The sequence below is a fragment of the Ceratotherium simum genome, chromosome 33, assembly GCF_057802395.1.
Source record: "Ceratotherium simum simum isolate JZ-2026a chromosome 33, ASM5780239v1, whole genome shotgun sequence".
NCBI classification, from domain to species: Eukaryota; Metazoa; Chordata; class Mammalia; order Perissodactyla; family Rhinocerotidae; genus Ceratotherium; species Ceratotherium simum.
Window position 1 is genome coordinate 16,243,884 of NC_141932.1, and position 15,302 is coordinate 16,259,185.

The window sequence follows — 15,302 nt, forward strand, 5'->3', positions numbered from 1 at the left end:
CTCTGCCTAGAGGCTCCAAAGGGCTTAGTTGTTGGGTGAATGGAGTGGAATTTTTATCATGAGGGTGGCAAGGAGTTTTCTCTCCAACTCAGATCTCTTTGGTGAGCTCCAGGCCTGGACATGTGGCTGCCTCCTGCATCTTTCTCCCCTTGGGCGTTCCACAGGCACCTCAGACTCAGCATGTCAACACTAAACTTGTGAAATTTCTCCCTGCACTCCTCTATGGGCCCCACGTATGTTTTTGGCACACCAGCCCCCCAGTTCCCAAGCCACAAACCCGGGAGTTAAGCTCTTTGCCTCCCCCCAGCCCTGTCCAGCCCGCCCTTTTCGCCACTTGCTCCCTGACTCTGGCTTCCACTCTCCCTGCGGCAGCCGGAGAGATCTTTCTCAGGTACAGTCATGACGCTCGCCTGCTCAAATCCCTGCCATAGCTGTTTCCTTCAGGATAACATTTAAATCCAGCTTGCCTCAGGCCCTGTCTGATTTGGCTTCCATTAACTCTTTGCACCTTGTCTGTCCTCATCACACTCTGGGACATTGTCCTTTTCAGATGATTGGTGTGAAGTTGTTCATTGGGCTCTTCTACTTTTATAACACCTGTCTCTGTAGTGCTGTGCCGCTTTCTGTCCCAAAACTGTCTCCTTACTCTTTTCTTTGGTTCTGTCTTCCCATAGATTTGCTTGTTTTCAGTCATTTCAAAGAACTGGTACTTAAGTTTTATTGATATTCTTTTGTAACCTTTTGTTTTATTTCTGTTGTCTTTATTTCTTTCCTGCTACTTTCTGTGACTGTTTTTCCCCAAAGTTTTAAGTCAAATGCTTGGCTTATTAGTTTTCAGTCTTCTTTCCCAACGTAAACATTTAAAGATCTGATTTTCCATTTCAGTACCATTTTTGCTGCATCCTACACATGTTGATTTGTAGTTATTTCATTGTCTTTCTGTTCTAATTATCTTCTTATTTACAGTATGCATTTAAACTTCCAAGCATGTAGGGAGTTTGAAATCATCTTTTGTTACCAATTCCTGACAGATATGGATGTGCTCTGTTAGGATACTGATTTTTTTTTTTTTTTTTTATTGTGAGGAAGATCAGCCCTGAGCTAACATCCATGCCAGTCCTCCTCTTTTTTGCTGAGGAAGACCGGCTCTGAGCTAACATCTATTGCCCATCTTCCTCCTTCCCCCGCCCCCCAAAGCCCCAGTAGATAGTTGTACGTCATAGCTGTACATCCTTCTAGTCGCTGTATGTGGGATGCGGCCTCAGCATGGCCGGAGAAGCAGTGCGTTGGTGCGCGCCCGGGATCCAAACCCGGGCCGCCAGTAGCGGAGCGCGTGCACTTAACCACTAAGCCATGGGGCCGGCCCCAGGATACTGATTTTTTAAGTCAATATTAAGTCCATATTACACCCTTCATTGAACCTCCTTCCACTCTCTGGGCAGGGCACCTGCTCTGCTGCCTCTTAGCCTTCCCCCATGCTGTTCCTGTACCTGAAATACGTACCCCCTCCCACTGCAAGATTTCACCCTGTGCCAGGCTGATTCCTGCCCTCCTCTCCGTTCTCAACCCCAGTGCGCTTCCCCAGGAGCCAAAGCCATCCCTGGCCCTCCCGACGTGTCTCAGGGCACTCTTTACTTTCCTCTCTGTGCACCACACTGCGTCGTTACTCGTTTTCTCTCTGACTTCCCCTGGAGTCTGAGCTCCACAGGAGTGGGCCTGGGTCTGTCTTAGTCACAGCCATTTCCCCAGTGTTGGCCTGGCCGTGGAACAAATGCTTGTTGAATCAGTGAGTAAGGAAAGCCTCCTCTTCCTGGGCGACCACAGGTCCTCATCAGCATGGTGTACCTGCCCGAGGCCATGCCCGCCTCCTTCCAAGCCATCTACACCCCGGTGGAGTCAGCAGGCACCGAAGCCCAGATCAAGCACCTGGCTCGGCTCATGGCCACACAGATGACGGCCGCAGGACTGGGGCCAGGTGAGTGTCACGTGGAGATGACCCGGACCAGGGGTTGGCGGTGTGGCTGCTGGGTTCTCCTTACTGGAAGAGCACCTCCTCGTGGTGGTGCAAATGAAAATCATGTGAGATCTTAGGTGTAAATAATTACAGGTCTCATAGATATATTGAGTGCTCAATATTTTCAGCCCCTGGGTTTGAAATCCAACAGACCTGGGTTTGAGGTCTGAGTTGAGCCAGACTGCCTCAGCCACTTAATAGCTCTGTGACTTTGGTCAAATTACTTACCCTCTCTGAGCCTCAGGTGGTTTCCCATTTTAACAGTACTATTGAGGTATAAATTATGTACAGTGAAACACACAACTCTTAAGTGTACACTTAGTGTATTTTCACAAAGTGAACACACCAGTGTAACCACCACCCAGGTGGAGATGCAGACCATTTCCACCACTCTAGAAAGTTCCTTCTTGCTCCTTTCCGGTCAACACTCATGGCAGCCCACCTCCAGAGACAACCACTGTTCTGATTTCTGTCTCCATAGATTAGTTTTTCCTAGTCTTGAACTTCATATAAATGGGATCATAGCGAGTCTGGCTCCTTTTGCTCAGCATAAGTTTTTGAGATTCATCCATGTTGTCATGTGAACCAATCGTTTATTTTTTATTGCTCTGTAGTATTCCCTTATGTGAGTAGGCCATTTGTTTATCCACGCTTTGGACCTGTGGGTTTCCAGTTTTTGGCCATTGTGAATAAAGCTGCTGCGAACGTTTATATACAAGTGTTTTGATGCCCTCCTTATCTCGTGTGTGTACCAAGGAGTGGAATTGCGGGGTCATGGGTTGGGGCATGTCCAGTGCTGTTACAAACTGCTCATTAGCTTGCCAGAGTGGCTGTACCATTTGGTATTCCCGTCAGCAGTGAGTGGCATTTCTAATTTGAGCCTCAGCTGTTGTAGTGCAAAACGGGGTAAAAAGCATACCTGCTCCAGAAAGGTGATTTGCAGATTTAAATGAGTTTTGTGTGTACACAGCTTAGAATAGAGCCAGGTACACAGGAGGTCCTTGGATGGGAGCAGGTGGCTCTAGCATGCCTGGAGCCGTTTGCTGCCTCCCTCTCAGGCGTGGAGCAGACCAAACAGTGCAAGGAGGAGCCCAAGGAGGAGAAGGTGGTGAAGCCAGAGAGTGTCCTGATCAAGCGACGCCTGTCAGCCCAGGGCCAGGCCATTTCGGTGGTGGGCTCCCTGAGCTCCATGTCCACTCTGGAGGAGGAGGCGCCCCAGGCCAAGAGGAGGCCAGAGCCCATCATCCCCGTCACGCAGCCCCGGTGAGTCCCCTTGCAGGTGCTGGTACAGGACTGGGGACCTGGTTCTTGGTGCATGTGTGAGAGAGACAGACAGACAAAGACATAAACAGAAGTAGGTCTAGACAAGGGTCTCTCTGACTCCAGAGTCAATGCCACAACCACTAAGCCTTAGTTGTGTTCTTTTACATAACAACAAAAAGGCCCCTTTACTTATGCCTAAGATTGGGATGATAGTATCTTTCTCTTTAAGGATCAAGGGAGAATTAAGTGAGTTCATGTGATGGTTAGATAATTAAACTAGGTAACTCTTGGGAGTGAGAGTGATCATGATGTAAAGCATTTAGCCTGATTCCTAACATGTAGTAAGTGCTACTGGCTGTTACCATCATCATCCTCATTATTACCTCCCTCACAGACCACAGAATCCAGCCAGTCCCAGCCCCAGCCCCAACCAAGGCTTGCTAACAGGGCTATGCCTGATCTGCTGCTCCTCCAAGCTCTCTGTTCCCCTCGCTCCCTCCTCCAGTCACACGGGCCTCTTGGTATTCTTTGAACAACCAAGCGGGTCCCCATTTGAAGGCCTTTGTACTTCCTGTTCTCTGCCTGGAAAGTTCATCGCCCAGATATTTGTGCATCTTGTCCCCTCGTTTCCTTCAGATCTCCACTCACACGTTGCCTCCTCATAGAAGCCTTCCTTGAGACACCCTTTACAAAAACAGAATAACATCCTCTTCCTTCTCAATACCCTGTGCGCTGCCGTGCCTCAGAGTCACAGGGGAGTTAGAGAGGCAGCGTGGGGGGTGTCTCTGTATGGCCTGGGGTGGGGAGAGTCACCAGTGGGCCTGGGCTCCAGAAAAGATGTTCCGATTCACTGTGTCCCTGTCCCTACTCCCCCATGTAGGCTGGCGGGGGCCGGTGGGCGCAAGAAAATCTTCCGTCTGAGCGATGTGCTGAAGCCCCTGACCGACGCCCAGGTTGAGGCCATGAAGCTGGGTGCTGTGAAGCGGATCTTGCGGGCTGAGAAGGCCGTGGCCTGCAGCGGGGCGGCCCAGGTGTGCCCCTACCCCCTAGCCTGTCCTCCCTGGCTCCAGATCCCAGCTCTGCTGCACACCAGCCACAGGGCCTAGGGCCAGCCACTTCTCCAAGCCTCACATCTGTCCTCCATAAAGCAGAGACAGTAGCAGCAGCTCCACACAGCTGATGAGGAGGGAGAATGCATGGACATGCATGTTCTCTTACTCAGCACAGGGCTGACTGCAAGGAAGAGCCCCACACATGAGGGCTGCTGTTGGGCTCTTTCTTCTTTTTTTTTTTTTTTTTTTTTAAATTTTATTTATTTGTTTTTTCCCCCAAAGCCCCAGTGGATAGTTGTACGTCGTAGTTGCACATCCTTCTAGTTGCTGCATGTGGGACGCGGCCTCAGCATGGCCCGACAAGCGGTGCGTCGGTGCGAGCCCGGGATCCGAACCCGGGCCGCCAGCAGCGGAGCGCACGCACTTAACCACCAAGCCACGGGGCCGGCCCATGGGCTCTTTCTTCTTTGTGGTTAACATTATTCTTATTATTTAGATTCAGACATACCTGCTTTAAATCCTAATTCTGCCACTTGCTGGCATTGTAACCTCAGTCAAGTAACTTTTTTTTCCTATTTTTTGAAGTAGATTTTTAATTAGCATAGCAAGTAGTGTATGAACATACTATGTTAAAAAATATTTCCGGGGGGGCGGGGTCTGGCCTGGTGGCACAAGCGGTTAAGCGCACGCGCTCCGCTGCGGCAGCCTAGAGTTCGCAGGTTCAGATCCCGGGCACGCACCAACTCACTGCTTGTGAAGCCATGCTGTGGCGGCGTCCCATATAAAGTAGAGGAAGATGGGCACGGATGTTAGCCCAGGGCCAATCTTCCTCAGTAAAAAAAAAGAGGCAGATGGGCATCAGATGTCAGCTCAGGGCTGATCTTCCTCACAAAAAAAAAAAGAAAGTGTCCAGGGGCCAGCCTGGTGGCATAGCGGTTAAGTGTGCATACCCCGCTTTGGCGGACCTAGGGTTTGCGGGTTCAGATCCTGGGCGCGCACCAATGCACTGCTTGTCAAGCCATGCTGTGGCGGCATCCCATATAAAGTAGAGGAAGATGGGCACAGATGTTAGCCCAGGGCCAATCTTCTTCAGCAAAAAGAGGAGGATTGGCAACAGATGTTAGCTCAGGGCTGGTCTTCCTCACAAAAAAATGTATATATTTTTCCAGGCCATAGTTGTACCATAAGTCTTCTTTGGCCCCCACCTGCATCCCACCCCTCCCCAGAGGTGACCAATGTACAAATTAGCAAAATCCTTCAAGATCTTTTCATGTGCACTGAAGTGTGTAGATAATACTCCTAGAAACTCATAGTTTTATTCTGTGATGATCCTTTTTCTCCCTTTTCAATTTTTTTCACACAAACGGAACCTACAGGTCATAAGTTTCTTCAGCTGCCTTCCTCACGTAACACCGGGTCTGCGCTGGGGGTCCCTGAGCCTGGGCAGGAGGAGTTGTAAGGCACGATTGTGGGGTGTCGGGGATCACCCCTCTTCACACTGACACGTGCTCACTCTCCTGTCAGGTGCGCATAAAGATCCTGGCCAGCCTGGTGACACAGTTTGACTCGGGCCTGAAGGCCGAGGTCCTGTCCTTCATCCTGGAGGACGTGCGGGCCCGCCTGGACCTGGCCTTCGCCTGGCTCTACCAGGAGTACAACGCCTACCTGGCAGCTGGTGCCTCGGGTACCCTGGACAAGTACGAGGACTGCCTCATCCGCCTGCTCTCCGGCCTGCAGGAGAAGCCGGACCAGAAGGATGGGTGAGGGGCAGCCCTGCACCCTCCTGTCCCCAGCGGTCTCCCTCCTGCGTCTGCCTTTCCTTTCTGCTTTCTGACCACCTTCCTCTTCATCACCACCTGAGTCAGTTCTCCACATGCCTGTCCCTTCTCTCCCACTCTGGAGTCACCAACAAATAGCTTTGGTGTGGGCTCTGGGTCACGCGCCCTGGGCTTGTTCCCAGCTCTGCTGCTTGCTCTCTGACTGACCTGGGGCACTCACCTCTGGGCCTCCATTTTCTCATCTGTAAATAACAGTACCTGCCTCATAGGCTTGTTTTGGAGGTTGACTTCTCTCCATCCCCATCTCTTGCCTGAATCTGTAGCTTCCTCCTTGTTCTCATTCTCCAGCTTATCTATCCATTCTCCACACAGCAGCCGGGTGACATTTTATAATGTAAATCCTGTCTCGTTACTTCCCCACTAAAAACTTTCCTTGGGTCTCCATTGCTCTTGGGATAAAATGTAGCCTCCTTACTATACCCTATGAGACCTTGTGTAATCCAATCCCTACCCACCTCTTTAGCCTCTTTTTCTGCCCCTCTGCTCCTCACTGCCCCCAAACTTTACCCACACTGGCTTTCTGTCTGTTTCTCGAACATGCAGAGTTTAAGGTTTGGCACCTACTGCTCTCCTGCCCACTCTTTGCATGGCTGACTCATTCTCATCCACCAGCATAGATTCAGTTGTTACCTCAAAGTGGCCTTTTGTGGCCAACACATCTAAAACAGCAAGCCCCTTCCCACCACCGATTATTCCCTCCCATTGCTGTATTAAGTGAGTGAAGTTAGGAATCCCTGTTTGACAAAGAGGAGAAACTGAGTGTCTAAGACGTAAGGTCTCTGCCCAGGTCGCCCAGCTGCAGTGTTTGCACCCTGCTCTGCTCACCTCTGCAGCTCTGGAACCAGGGGGTGAGGGAGCCGCCTGTGAGGGAGGCCCTGGCAGCTCTCAGCTCCCACCATTCAGCGGGACTGGGAAGCCAGGCGGCCTCTCCTCTGCAGCCTTTCCCCATCCCTCCCTCTCTGGCAGAATCTTCACCAAGGTTGTGCTGGAGGCGCCGCTGATCACCGAGAGTGCCCTGGAGGTGATTCGCAAGTACTGCGAGGATGAGGTGAGGATGGGCTCTGTCCCCAGCCTCACGGTGCAGGCAGGAGCCCTGCTTGCTGCAGCCTGTGGCAGGGGGACAGGGCCCTGCCTTGCGGCGTCTGAGGGCACACAGCCTAGACCTTGTGGCGGTGGGGTCTGTGAGGGACTAGGCCCTCTGTGCAGTACCAGATCTGAGCAGGCAGGGAGACGTCCCAGAGGCACCCTGCAGGTGGATTGAGCTCTGGTCCCTCCTCCTGCCGCAGAGTCGCACCTACCTGGGCATGTCCACTCTTCGAGACCTGATCTTCAAGCGCCCGTCCCGCCAGTTCCAGTACCTGCATGTCCTGCTCGACCTCAGCTCCCATGAGAAGGACAAGGTGATCCCCCACCACCCTCCACTGGGCTCCGCTCAGTCCTTGCTCTGTCCCGAGTAACCAGCTCACCCTCTTCCACATGGCCCTACATATTCCTCTCTGGGCCTAATGCCTTTCTTGCAACAGTTTTTTGGTGGTTGTTTTTCCATGTTTGATGGCACGAAGCTGCTTAGAATATACACACATGTATACCCTCACCCTCCCAGGAAGGGCAGTCCCATTCTCGCTCTTGTTCCCGTGGATTGGTGAGCCCCTCTTAAGGCCTGGCGCTGTGCTGGGACCTGAGGGGTGCTGACCAGGGGAGGAGCCAATGTGACCTGTCAGCAGGCAGTGAGGACACAGTGTGCTCAGTGCCGGGAGGAGAGCCATGCCTGCGGCTATGGGAGCCCTGGGGAGGGGCCTGCCCTCTCTGATGGGAGGATGGGCAGGGAGGGGCTTTAAGGAAGGCTTTTGGAGGAGGGGACGTGTGAGCCGAGACCTGAGATCTGAGTAAATGGGTGTGCTCTGGACAGAGGAGCATGTGTGCATGTGTGATGGACAGGCCCTTGACCCACCCCTGCTCCAGCCTTTCACCAGCTCCTTTCCTGGTGTTGTGTGTCTGTTCGTTCAGCAGACCCTCACTACACACACTCGCTTGGCTCTGTGGTGCTCTTGGGGACAAAGCAGTGCCCAAGACCAGCCCCTGTCCTTATGGTTCCCAGTAGGGGATGTCTCAGTGAAACAGGATATAGCCTGTGACAGGCATTCCAGGCATTGGAACCTTTGGTGTCAAGTCTCAAAGCCAGGGAGAACGCTGTCACTTTTGAGGAGCTGAGGAAAGCTCATCTGGGTGGAGTGTAGCAGGCAAGGCAAGAAAGGATAAGAGGTGGGGCAGAGCAGTGGACGGGGAGGTGATGCAGGGCCCTGAATTGGGCGGGAAACCTCTCCTGAGCTGGTGGCCAGCCTTGGGCACAGGTAACTGAGCTGGGCTGGGCCTTTCTCAGGCTTGGGCTTGTTTTCACACTGGTGCTGCCAAGCTCAGGACGGCTGTCCCCCCCTCCACCATCTTGCCCCCACTCTCTCCTCAGGTACGTTCCCAGGCCCTGCTGTTCATCAAGCGCATGTACGAGAAGGAGCAGCTGCGAGAGTACGTGGAGAAATTTGCCCTCAACTACCTGCAGCTCTTGGTCCACCCCAACCCACCGTCTGTGCTGTTTGGAGCCGACAAGGACACAGGTTCGGTGCAGGTTCCTCAGATGCGTATTGAGCACCTGCTGTGTCCCGGGCTTTGGGCCGGGCCCTGGGAACAGAGCTGGATCGAAGCCGAGCCCTGCCCAGCCTACTGGGGAAGAGCAAACCAGACAGTAATAACCAGAACCAGCAGGCCGGGGACGGCGAAAACAGGGGCCCAGAGGGGCACCTGACCTAGCCTGAGGGGTCAGGGAGAGTGTCCTGGAGGAGGGGACAAGGAGAGCTAGCCATTGATGGGGCCCAGGAAGGGCCAGGCAAGATCATCGCAGGCCTGTTCCCTCAGCAAAGCCCTGCGTCCCCCGGAATTACAGATGGGGAGACCTGAGCCCCAAGGGAATGGTCCATTAAATTGGAAGGGTCAGGCTGTGGCGGGAAGCACAGGGCCTTCTGGGAGCACAAGAGCACTGGCTCAGCCTGGGTCCTGGGAAAGCTTCCCAAGAGAGGCACTGGCTGGGTGAGACCCAGAGGATGAGGAGGTACAAAAAGAGGAGTTGGGTAGTGGCATTCCAGGCAGAGGAGCAGCACGTGCAAAGGCCTTGAAGTGGGGGCCCTGGAGGGACTGTCACAAGTGGGGTGTGACCAGAGCACAGAGCCCCAGGGGCAGGGGCTGCCCTGAGCCTGGCCTCGCGTGTAGAACAAGGCGAGGAGCTAGGGATTTGTCCCTAGGGCACCGGGCAGTCGTGGGAGCACTGAGCAGGAGAGGGGCAGAGTCAGAACTGCACTTTGGAAAGACCCCTCCGGCTGCCCCGTGGATCGGCGGTCAGAAGAGATGAGACAGGCATTCAGTGCCGAGGCTTCTAAAAGGAGAGCAGTCTTGGTCCCACCCTGTTTCCCTGATGGTTGGCTTCCTGCCCCAGAACAATTTGCTTCCCAGGCCCAGCTCCCTTCTGTGCCCACCCCGAAAGAAGGGACAGGTGTTGTTGGGGAGGGGATTGAAGGGGAGTGGGCCAGCCTGATCAGCCCCCCTGCCCTCCCAGAGGTGGCAGCGCCCTGGACCGAGGAGACAGTAAAGCAGTGTCTGTACCTCTACCTGGCCCTCCTGCCTCAGAACCACAAGCTGATCCACGAGCTGGCAGCCGTGTACACTGAGGCCATCGCTGACATCAAGCGGACAGTGCTGAGGGTCATCGAACAGCCGGTGAGGCCCCTGAGCCCACCAGGCTCTGCCCAGCCATGGGCAGGGCTGAGTCCCCAACTCCAGCCCTTCCCCCAGTATCTCCACCTTGGCATGTGCTGAGCACTAGCGGTTGTCATCCCGGGCTGAGAGGCTCTGTAGCTTGCAGGTGGCCCGCATGTCCATCTGCTCATGAGAAGACAACAGGGGAGAGGGCCCACAGTTAAGAGCCTAGAGCTGGACACACCTGGTTTCACATTCTTTCTGCCTGTCACTTTCTCACTGTGCGAACTTGCACCCCTGCAGTAAAAATGGGGAAAATCATTCAGTCCCCTAAACTTGTTGCAGGGATTCCGTGAACTTGAGCATGTGAACATCTGTGTCCCTGTGATCATCTATGAGCTGGCTTTCCCCTGCCCTCCTGACGGGAATCTCTGGTTGTCATAAGTCCCTCCTACTCCTCTCTCTGGAGCTACAGGTCACCCACATGAGAAGCAACTCAGTTGCAGACTGGCACCTAAAATTCAGAATGTCTGCCCTTGCGATTTGCAGCTGGATTTGAAACTGCTTTTTTATATCTCTGTCCCTGATATATTTTTATTATGGAAAATTTCCAAGATAAAAGGAGAGGGTATGGTATGTTCATTCCCACATACCTGCCACTCAGATTCAATGGTGTCCTTACCTGTAACGTGGGTATAATAGGCTCATTGTGAGGAGGAAGCAGATTCTTCTCCCCATTTTCAAGGTGAACCCACTGGGTTGTGAGCTTCTCGAGGGCAGAGACTGTGAGTTCCACTCATAACTGTAAATGTTTATCGGGCAAAGGAAGGTATGAAGCCCTGAAGCCCGGCCCTCTGCTTCCTGCATTTGGTGCTCATGGGGGCAGGTGCAGAAGCAGCGGTGGGTCGAGCCCTGATCCACCAGGCAGCCAAGCTGGGGCGCTGGCAGTCACAGAAGGGGGTGGGCAGGCGTCACTGATGCCTGAAGCCAGCAAAGTCCACCGAGGAATTGAAGGACAGGTTGGGCATTAGGGTCAGCTTAGGTCAGAGGCAGCAGAGAGAAAAGGCAGGGCCTGCAAGTAGGAAGCCAGTACTGGTGAAGGCTCAGGAGCTGCCGTGAGTCTGTGTCTGTGTGAGGTTGGATGGAAGAGACCAATGTGCTTCTGCCCCACCCCTCTCCCACCTTCCCCAGGTTTCCCCCAGCTCTCTGAACCCTGTCACCAGTTCTTTTTTTACCCCCAGTTTTATTGAGGTATAATTAACATATAACATGGTATTAGTTTGAGGTGTACAATATAATGATATGATATATGTGTATATTGTGAAATGATTACCATAAGTTTAGTTAACATCCATCACCTTACATAGTTACCATTGTTTTTCTAGTGATGAAAACTTTTAAGATTTACTCTCTCTGTCATCAGTTCTTACCCCAGGGTCCCAGCATCCCCCCAGCCACCCTGCCCCCAACACCTGGGCCTCCCGGAGCTCTCACTCTGGGCCCCCTTGTCCTCCCCTCATCGCCCAGGCCTTCCTTGTCATCCTTTTCTCTATTTCTAGATCCGAGGAATGGGCATGAACTCGCCAGAGCTGCTCCTGCTGGTGGAAAATTGCCCCAAGGGGGCAGAGACACTGGTCACACGGTGTCTGCACAGCCTCACAGACAAAGGTGCCCTCCCCAGAGACCCCCACCTTTCATCCTTTTCCTCCATCACCCAGGCCTTCCCCACTCCCCCTTCCCAGACCTGGGGATCAGAGCTACTGGGTCCCCAGATGGTTGGACCTCTTGTGGGTCTCTCTCCGTCCTTGGGCGTCAGTTTCTCCATCTGGAACAGTGTGTTGCTAACTGCATTTGAGAAACCAAGGGCCAAGGATTCCCGCCCTTAGATGGAGTTGTCCCTTTCCTGCTACACACCCACCACCATTTCTCCCCGCTCTCGGAGCTCAGCCCACTGCCCCAGCACTCCTGCTTGTTCTTCTACCTGCAGTCCCACCCTCCCCAGAGCTGGTGAAGCGGGTCCGGGATCTCTACCACAAGCGACTACCAGACGTCCGCTTCCTCATCCCTGTGCTCAATGGGCTGGAGAAGGTATGCCCGCTGCCCCCACTGACGAGGACGGGGCAGGGCTGGGGCTTAGGAGCACATTCCAGGACTTAGATCAGAAATCAGTCTCAGCTCTGCCTCGTCCTCCTACGTGCCCTCAAGCAAGCCACTTCCCCTCTCAGAGCCTTGGTTTCTTCCTCCATCAATTGAGGATCACAGTGACACACACCTGCCCAAGACTACCCTGAGGCCTAAGTGAAACCACAGAGGCAGCACTGTTCCAGTGCATAGGAAGCACCTCCCTTTGAGCTTGCGCTTCCCCTGCCCGGGTCTTGTTCCTAATGACCTGGGGGCCCTTGGGTGAGCCCCATCTCCTCATGGGTAAAGAGGGGATGATGGTAACGCTCTCCACTTGCAGGGGGCGTGGGCGAGCTGGCCCAGGGGGTGTGTGACATGGAGGGGCTCAGATGGGGAGTGATGCGGCTGGGGCTGGGCGAGGCCCGGCGGGTGAGGGAGGAAGCTCGGCTCTGAGAGACGGGGGGAGGAAAGCATCGCAGGTGCGGGTAAGGCCGGAGCTGCCCCTCACCTCTGCAGGGCGGCTTGTCTGGAGGGGAGGGAAGTATCTGACCTCCTCCCCTGCCCTCCCCCTGTAGAAGGAAGTGATCCAGGCCCTGCCAAAGCTCATCAAACTCAACCCCATCGTGGTGAAAGAGGTGTTCAACCGCCTGCTGGGCACCCAGCACGGTAGGTGATGTGCTCCCCTCCCCACCAGGGGCCAGCTCCGCCCTGGCCCGCAGTTTCCCTCCCCTTGGCTCCCTGTGTCCCAGCTCCCCCAGGAGGCCCCGCCTCAGGTGGCTGGACAGGAGGAAGGGGTCCCGGACGTGACGTGTGGAATGCTGGGGGAGGCTGTGCGATGCCACCTTTAGGCCCCTGCTCCCTGGGGCCACCATCCAGACTTGGCGATATCTGAACATCTGCCCCAAAGCTCCCAGGCCACCCACCTGTGACATTTGGATGATGGTTTCACCACTGCAGGGGCAAAATGCGGAGTTGGGCTCTGACCCTCTCTAAGTGTCTTCCCTTCTAGGAGCCAACTACTCCCATCTCCCTCAGGCATGGGCTCCACTCCTGCCCTTCCTCAGCTCTTCCTGAACCCCTCAAGCTGTGGGGAGGGACATTTGTTTTGACATGGTCAAAAAGAAACAAAGTAAAACTTTCAACTTAGAAAAACTACCAGGCGAGGTAGGATGGATTCCTGGCCCCTCAAAAAAAAAAAAAACACACACACACACACACACACGCACACGCACACGCACACACACACACGCACAACAGCACTGGCTGAGCTGTCTTCCCTTGCCGCCTCCGCTGCAGCCTTCAGTCTGAGCACTGTTTGCAGGTGCCCAGCCTGTCCTGTCCAGCAAATGCCCGTGAGCCGTGCTGGGGTCAGTGCTGGGGACCTGGCGATGAGCTCGTCCTGCCCTGCCCTCATGGGTGCACAGCCCAGTGGGGGAGAGAACTGGCTGAACCACACTCAGGTGTTGCCCTAGGGAGGGTAGGAACCCAGTGTAGGGGAGGAGAGCGAGATGAAGGCCTCCAGTGGTAAGCGAAGGCTTCCCAGAGCGGGTGGCTTTCCAGCTGCTGCCTCATTCAGTCCCCTCTCTTTGTGTTCTAAGTCCCCTCCTTCCCTTACTCCAGCCCTTGTCCCCCAATCCCATGGAAGCACAGGGCACTTTGTCTTCACTCCCAGCTCCCTCAGTCTGGGGGGAACCCATCTCTTCACTTAGGCTTCCCTGCTATCTCCTCCCCGATCCTCACTCCACCCGCTGCAGGTGAAGGGAACTCGGCCTTGTCTCCCCTGAACCCTGGAGAGCTTCTGATCGCATTACACAACATCGACTCGGTGAAGTGTGACATGAAGTCCATCATCAAAGGTGAGGCGCTCCCCCCACCCCCCTTACGTGGCCTGGCTGCTGTGGACCCGGGGAAGAACCTCTGTCACCCACATGCCCCCGCTGGAATCTGCCAAGTCGGAGATTGTGCCACCTGCAGCCCCACCTCAAAGTTCCAGATACCCACCCTCATTCCTTTCCCTCCCTCCTCCTCTGCTTCCTTCCTCCTTCTGTCTAAGGGACTGATGTGCTGCTGTGCGCCGATGCAGAGTAGTCCTCAAGAAAGGTGGGGAGCCCCTCCCTCCCCAGCCCCGGCCCGAGAGACAAAAAGGAAGCAGAGCCCACAGCTAAGCAGGGGGCAGAGGCATGGCCGGCAGAGCAGAGGGAGTGCGCCAGGCAGTTGCTGGACCAGGAGTAGATGCTGGGTCCAGTCTGGGCCCAAGTTGAGGCCGGAGAGCATATCCCCAGGGTGGGGGGTTTGGTGACAAACTAGCCAGCTCACCACAATCAGCGGTTTCGCAATAGCCGCTGTCACTTTACCGAGACTTTCTCTGAGCCAGGCTTTCCTAAGTGCCTTTCAGGCCAGCCTGCCAATCCGCACTGCCCGTTGCCTGGTGAGTGTGCTGACTTCCATTCTGTAGATGAGAAAATGGAGGTTTCAGAGAGGTTAAGTAGCTTGCTCAGGGCCACACAGAAGCTAAGTGGTGCAGTGTGAAAAACAGAATCTGAAGCCGGGTGGACCCAAGTTGGAATCCTGGCTCTGCCAGTCCCCCGCACAGTGGCGCCCTGGGTGTCAGGGCCGCCTCCTGTGGGAAGACCTCTCCCTCAGCTCTCCTCAGTGCTCCCTCCACTCCCCCTAAAGGGGCTTTCTGGTCCAGGAGCCATGCTTTCCCTCGGAGGTGGAAGCCCTTTCTGTCGCCTGCCCTACTCAGAAGACAGCTGTCCTTTGGTTCCTCCTCGCCTTTAAGGGGGCAGGGGTTCCTTCCTTGCCACTCAGTTTCCTGTCTAGCCTGAAATAGCTTCTCCAGTGACTTATTTTCTAGCCTTCCTCGGCAAGTTTTCCCAGAAACTTTTAGGTCAAGAGAGGAACTTAGGAAACTCTAAAGCCCACACTATAGCTGCGGAGGCACTAAGGCCTCCAGTGGAACAGCAGTCAAGTGGAAAGGCTCTCCAAGCGCAGAGGCAGGAGTGGGCTGTTGACACTCGCAGCCCCTTTGACGACCTTAGGAAAGTCACGGGCCCATTCCCAAGGAGGATACGCTCACACAGCGTTGTATACCCTCTGAGGGGATTCAGACCCCACGGCCCCACTGAGCCACTCATGGACCCAGATTTATTCCCTGATCTTACACGGGGGACCAAGGCCCGGGGAGGAAGAGGGCCCTGCGCAGGTCACTCAGGGCCGGTAGCCAGGCCCCTGGAGATGCTGGTGAGGCCTGGCCTTTATCCTTTATTT

At 54.6% G+C, this 15,302-nt stretch overlaps 1 protein-coding gene across 2 annotated transcripts in view; it reads left to right on the plus strand.

Moving 5' to 3' along the window:
- The window catches only part of SYMPK (symplekin scaffold protein), a 36,351-nt gene that overhangs the window by 16,286 nt on the left and 4,763 nt on the right, over positions 1-15,302 (plus strand). For both annotated transcript variants that reach the window (XM_004440170.3, XM_087421530.1), the window contains exons 11-22: positions 1,825-1,975; positions 3,073-3,277; positions 4,158-4,308; positions 5,854-6,089; positions 7,134-7,215; positions 7,454-7,567; positions 8,632-8,779; positions 9,772-9,932; positions 11,471-11,579; positions 11,899-11,999; positions 12,608-12,698; positions 13,787-13,888. In XM_004440170.3, the coding sequence (XP_004440227.1) occupies positions 1,825-1,975; positions 3,073-3,277; positions 4,158-4,308; positions 5,854-6,089; positions 7,134-7,215; positions 7,454-7,567; positions 8,632-8,779; positions 9,772-9,932; positions 11,471-11,579; positions 11,899-11,999; positions 12,608-12,698; positions 13,787-13,888 (1,651 nt within the window). The remainder of the gene's footprint in view (positions 1-1,824; positions 1,976-3,072; positions 3,278-4,157; positions 4,309-5,853; positions 6,090-7,133; positions 7,216-7,453; positions 7,568-8,631; positions 8,780-9,771; positions 9,933-11,470; positions 11,580-11,898; positions 12,000-12,607; positions 12,699-13,786; positions 13,889-15,302) is intronic.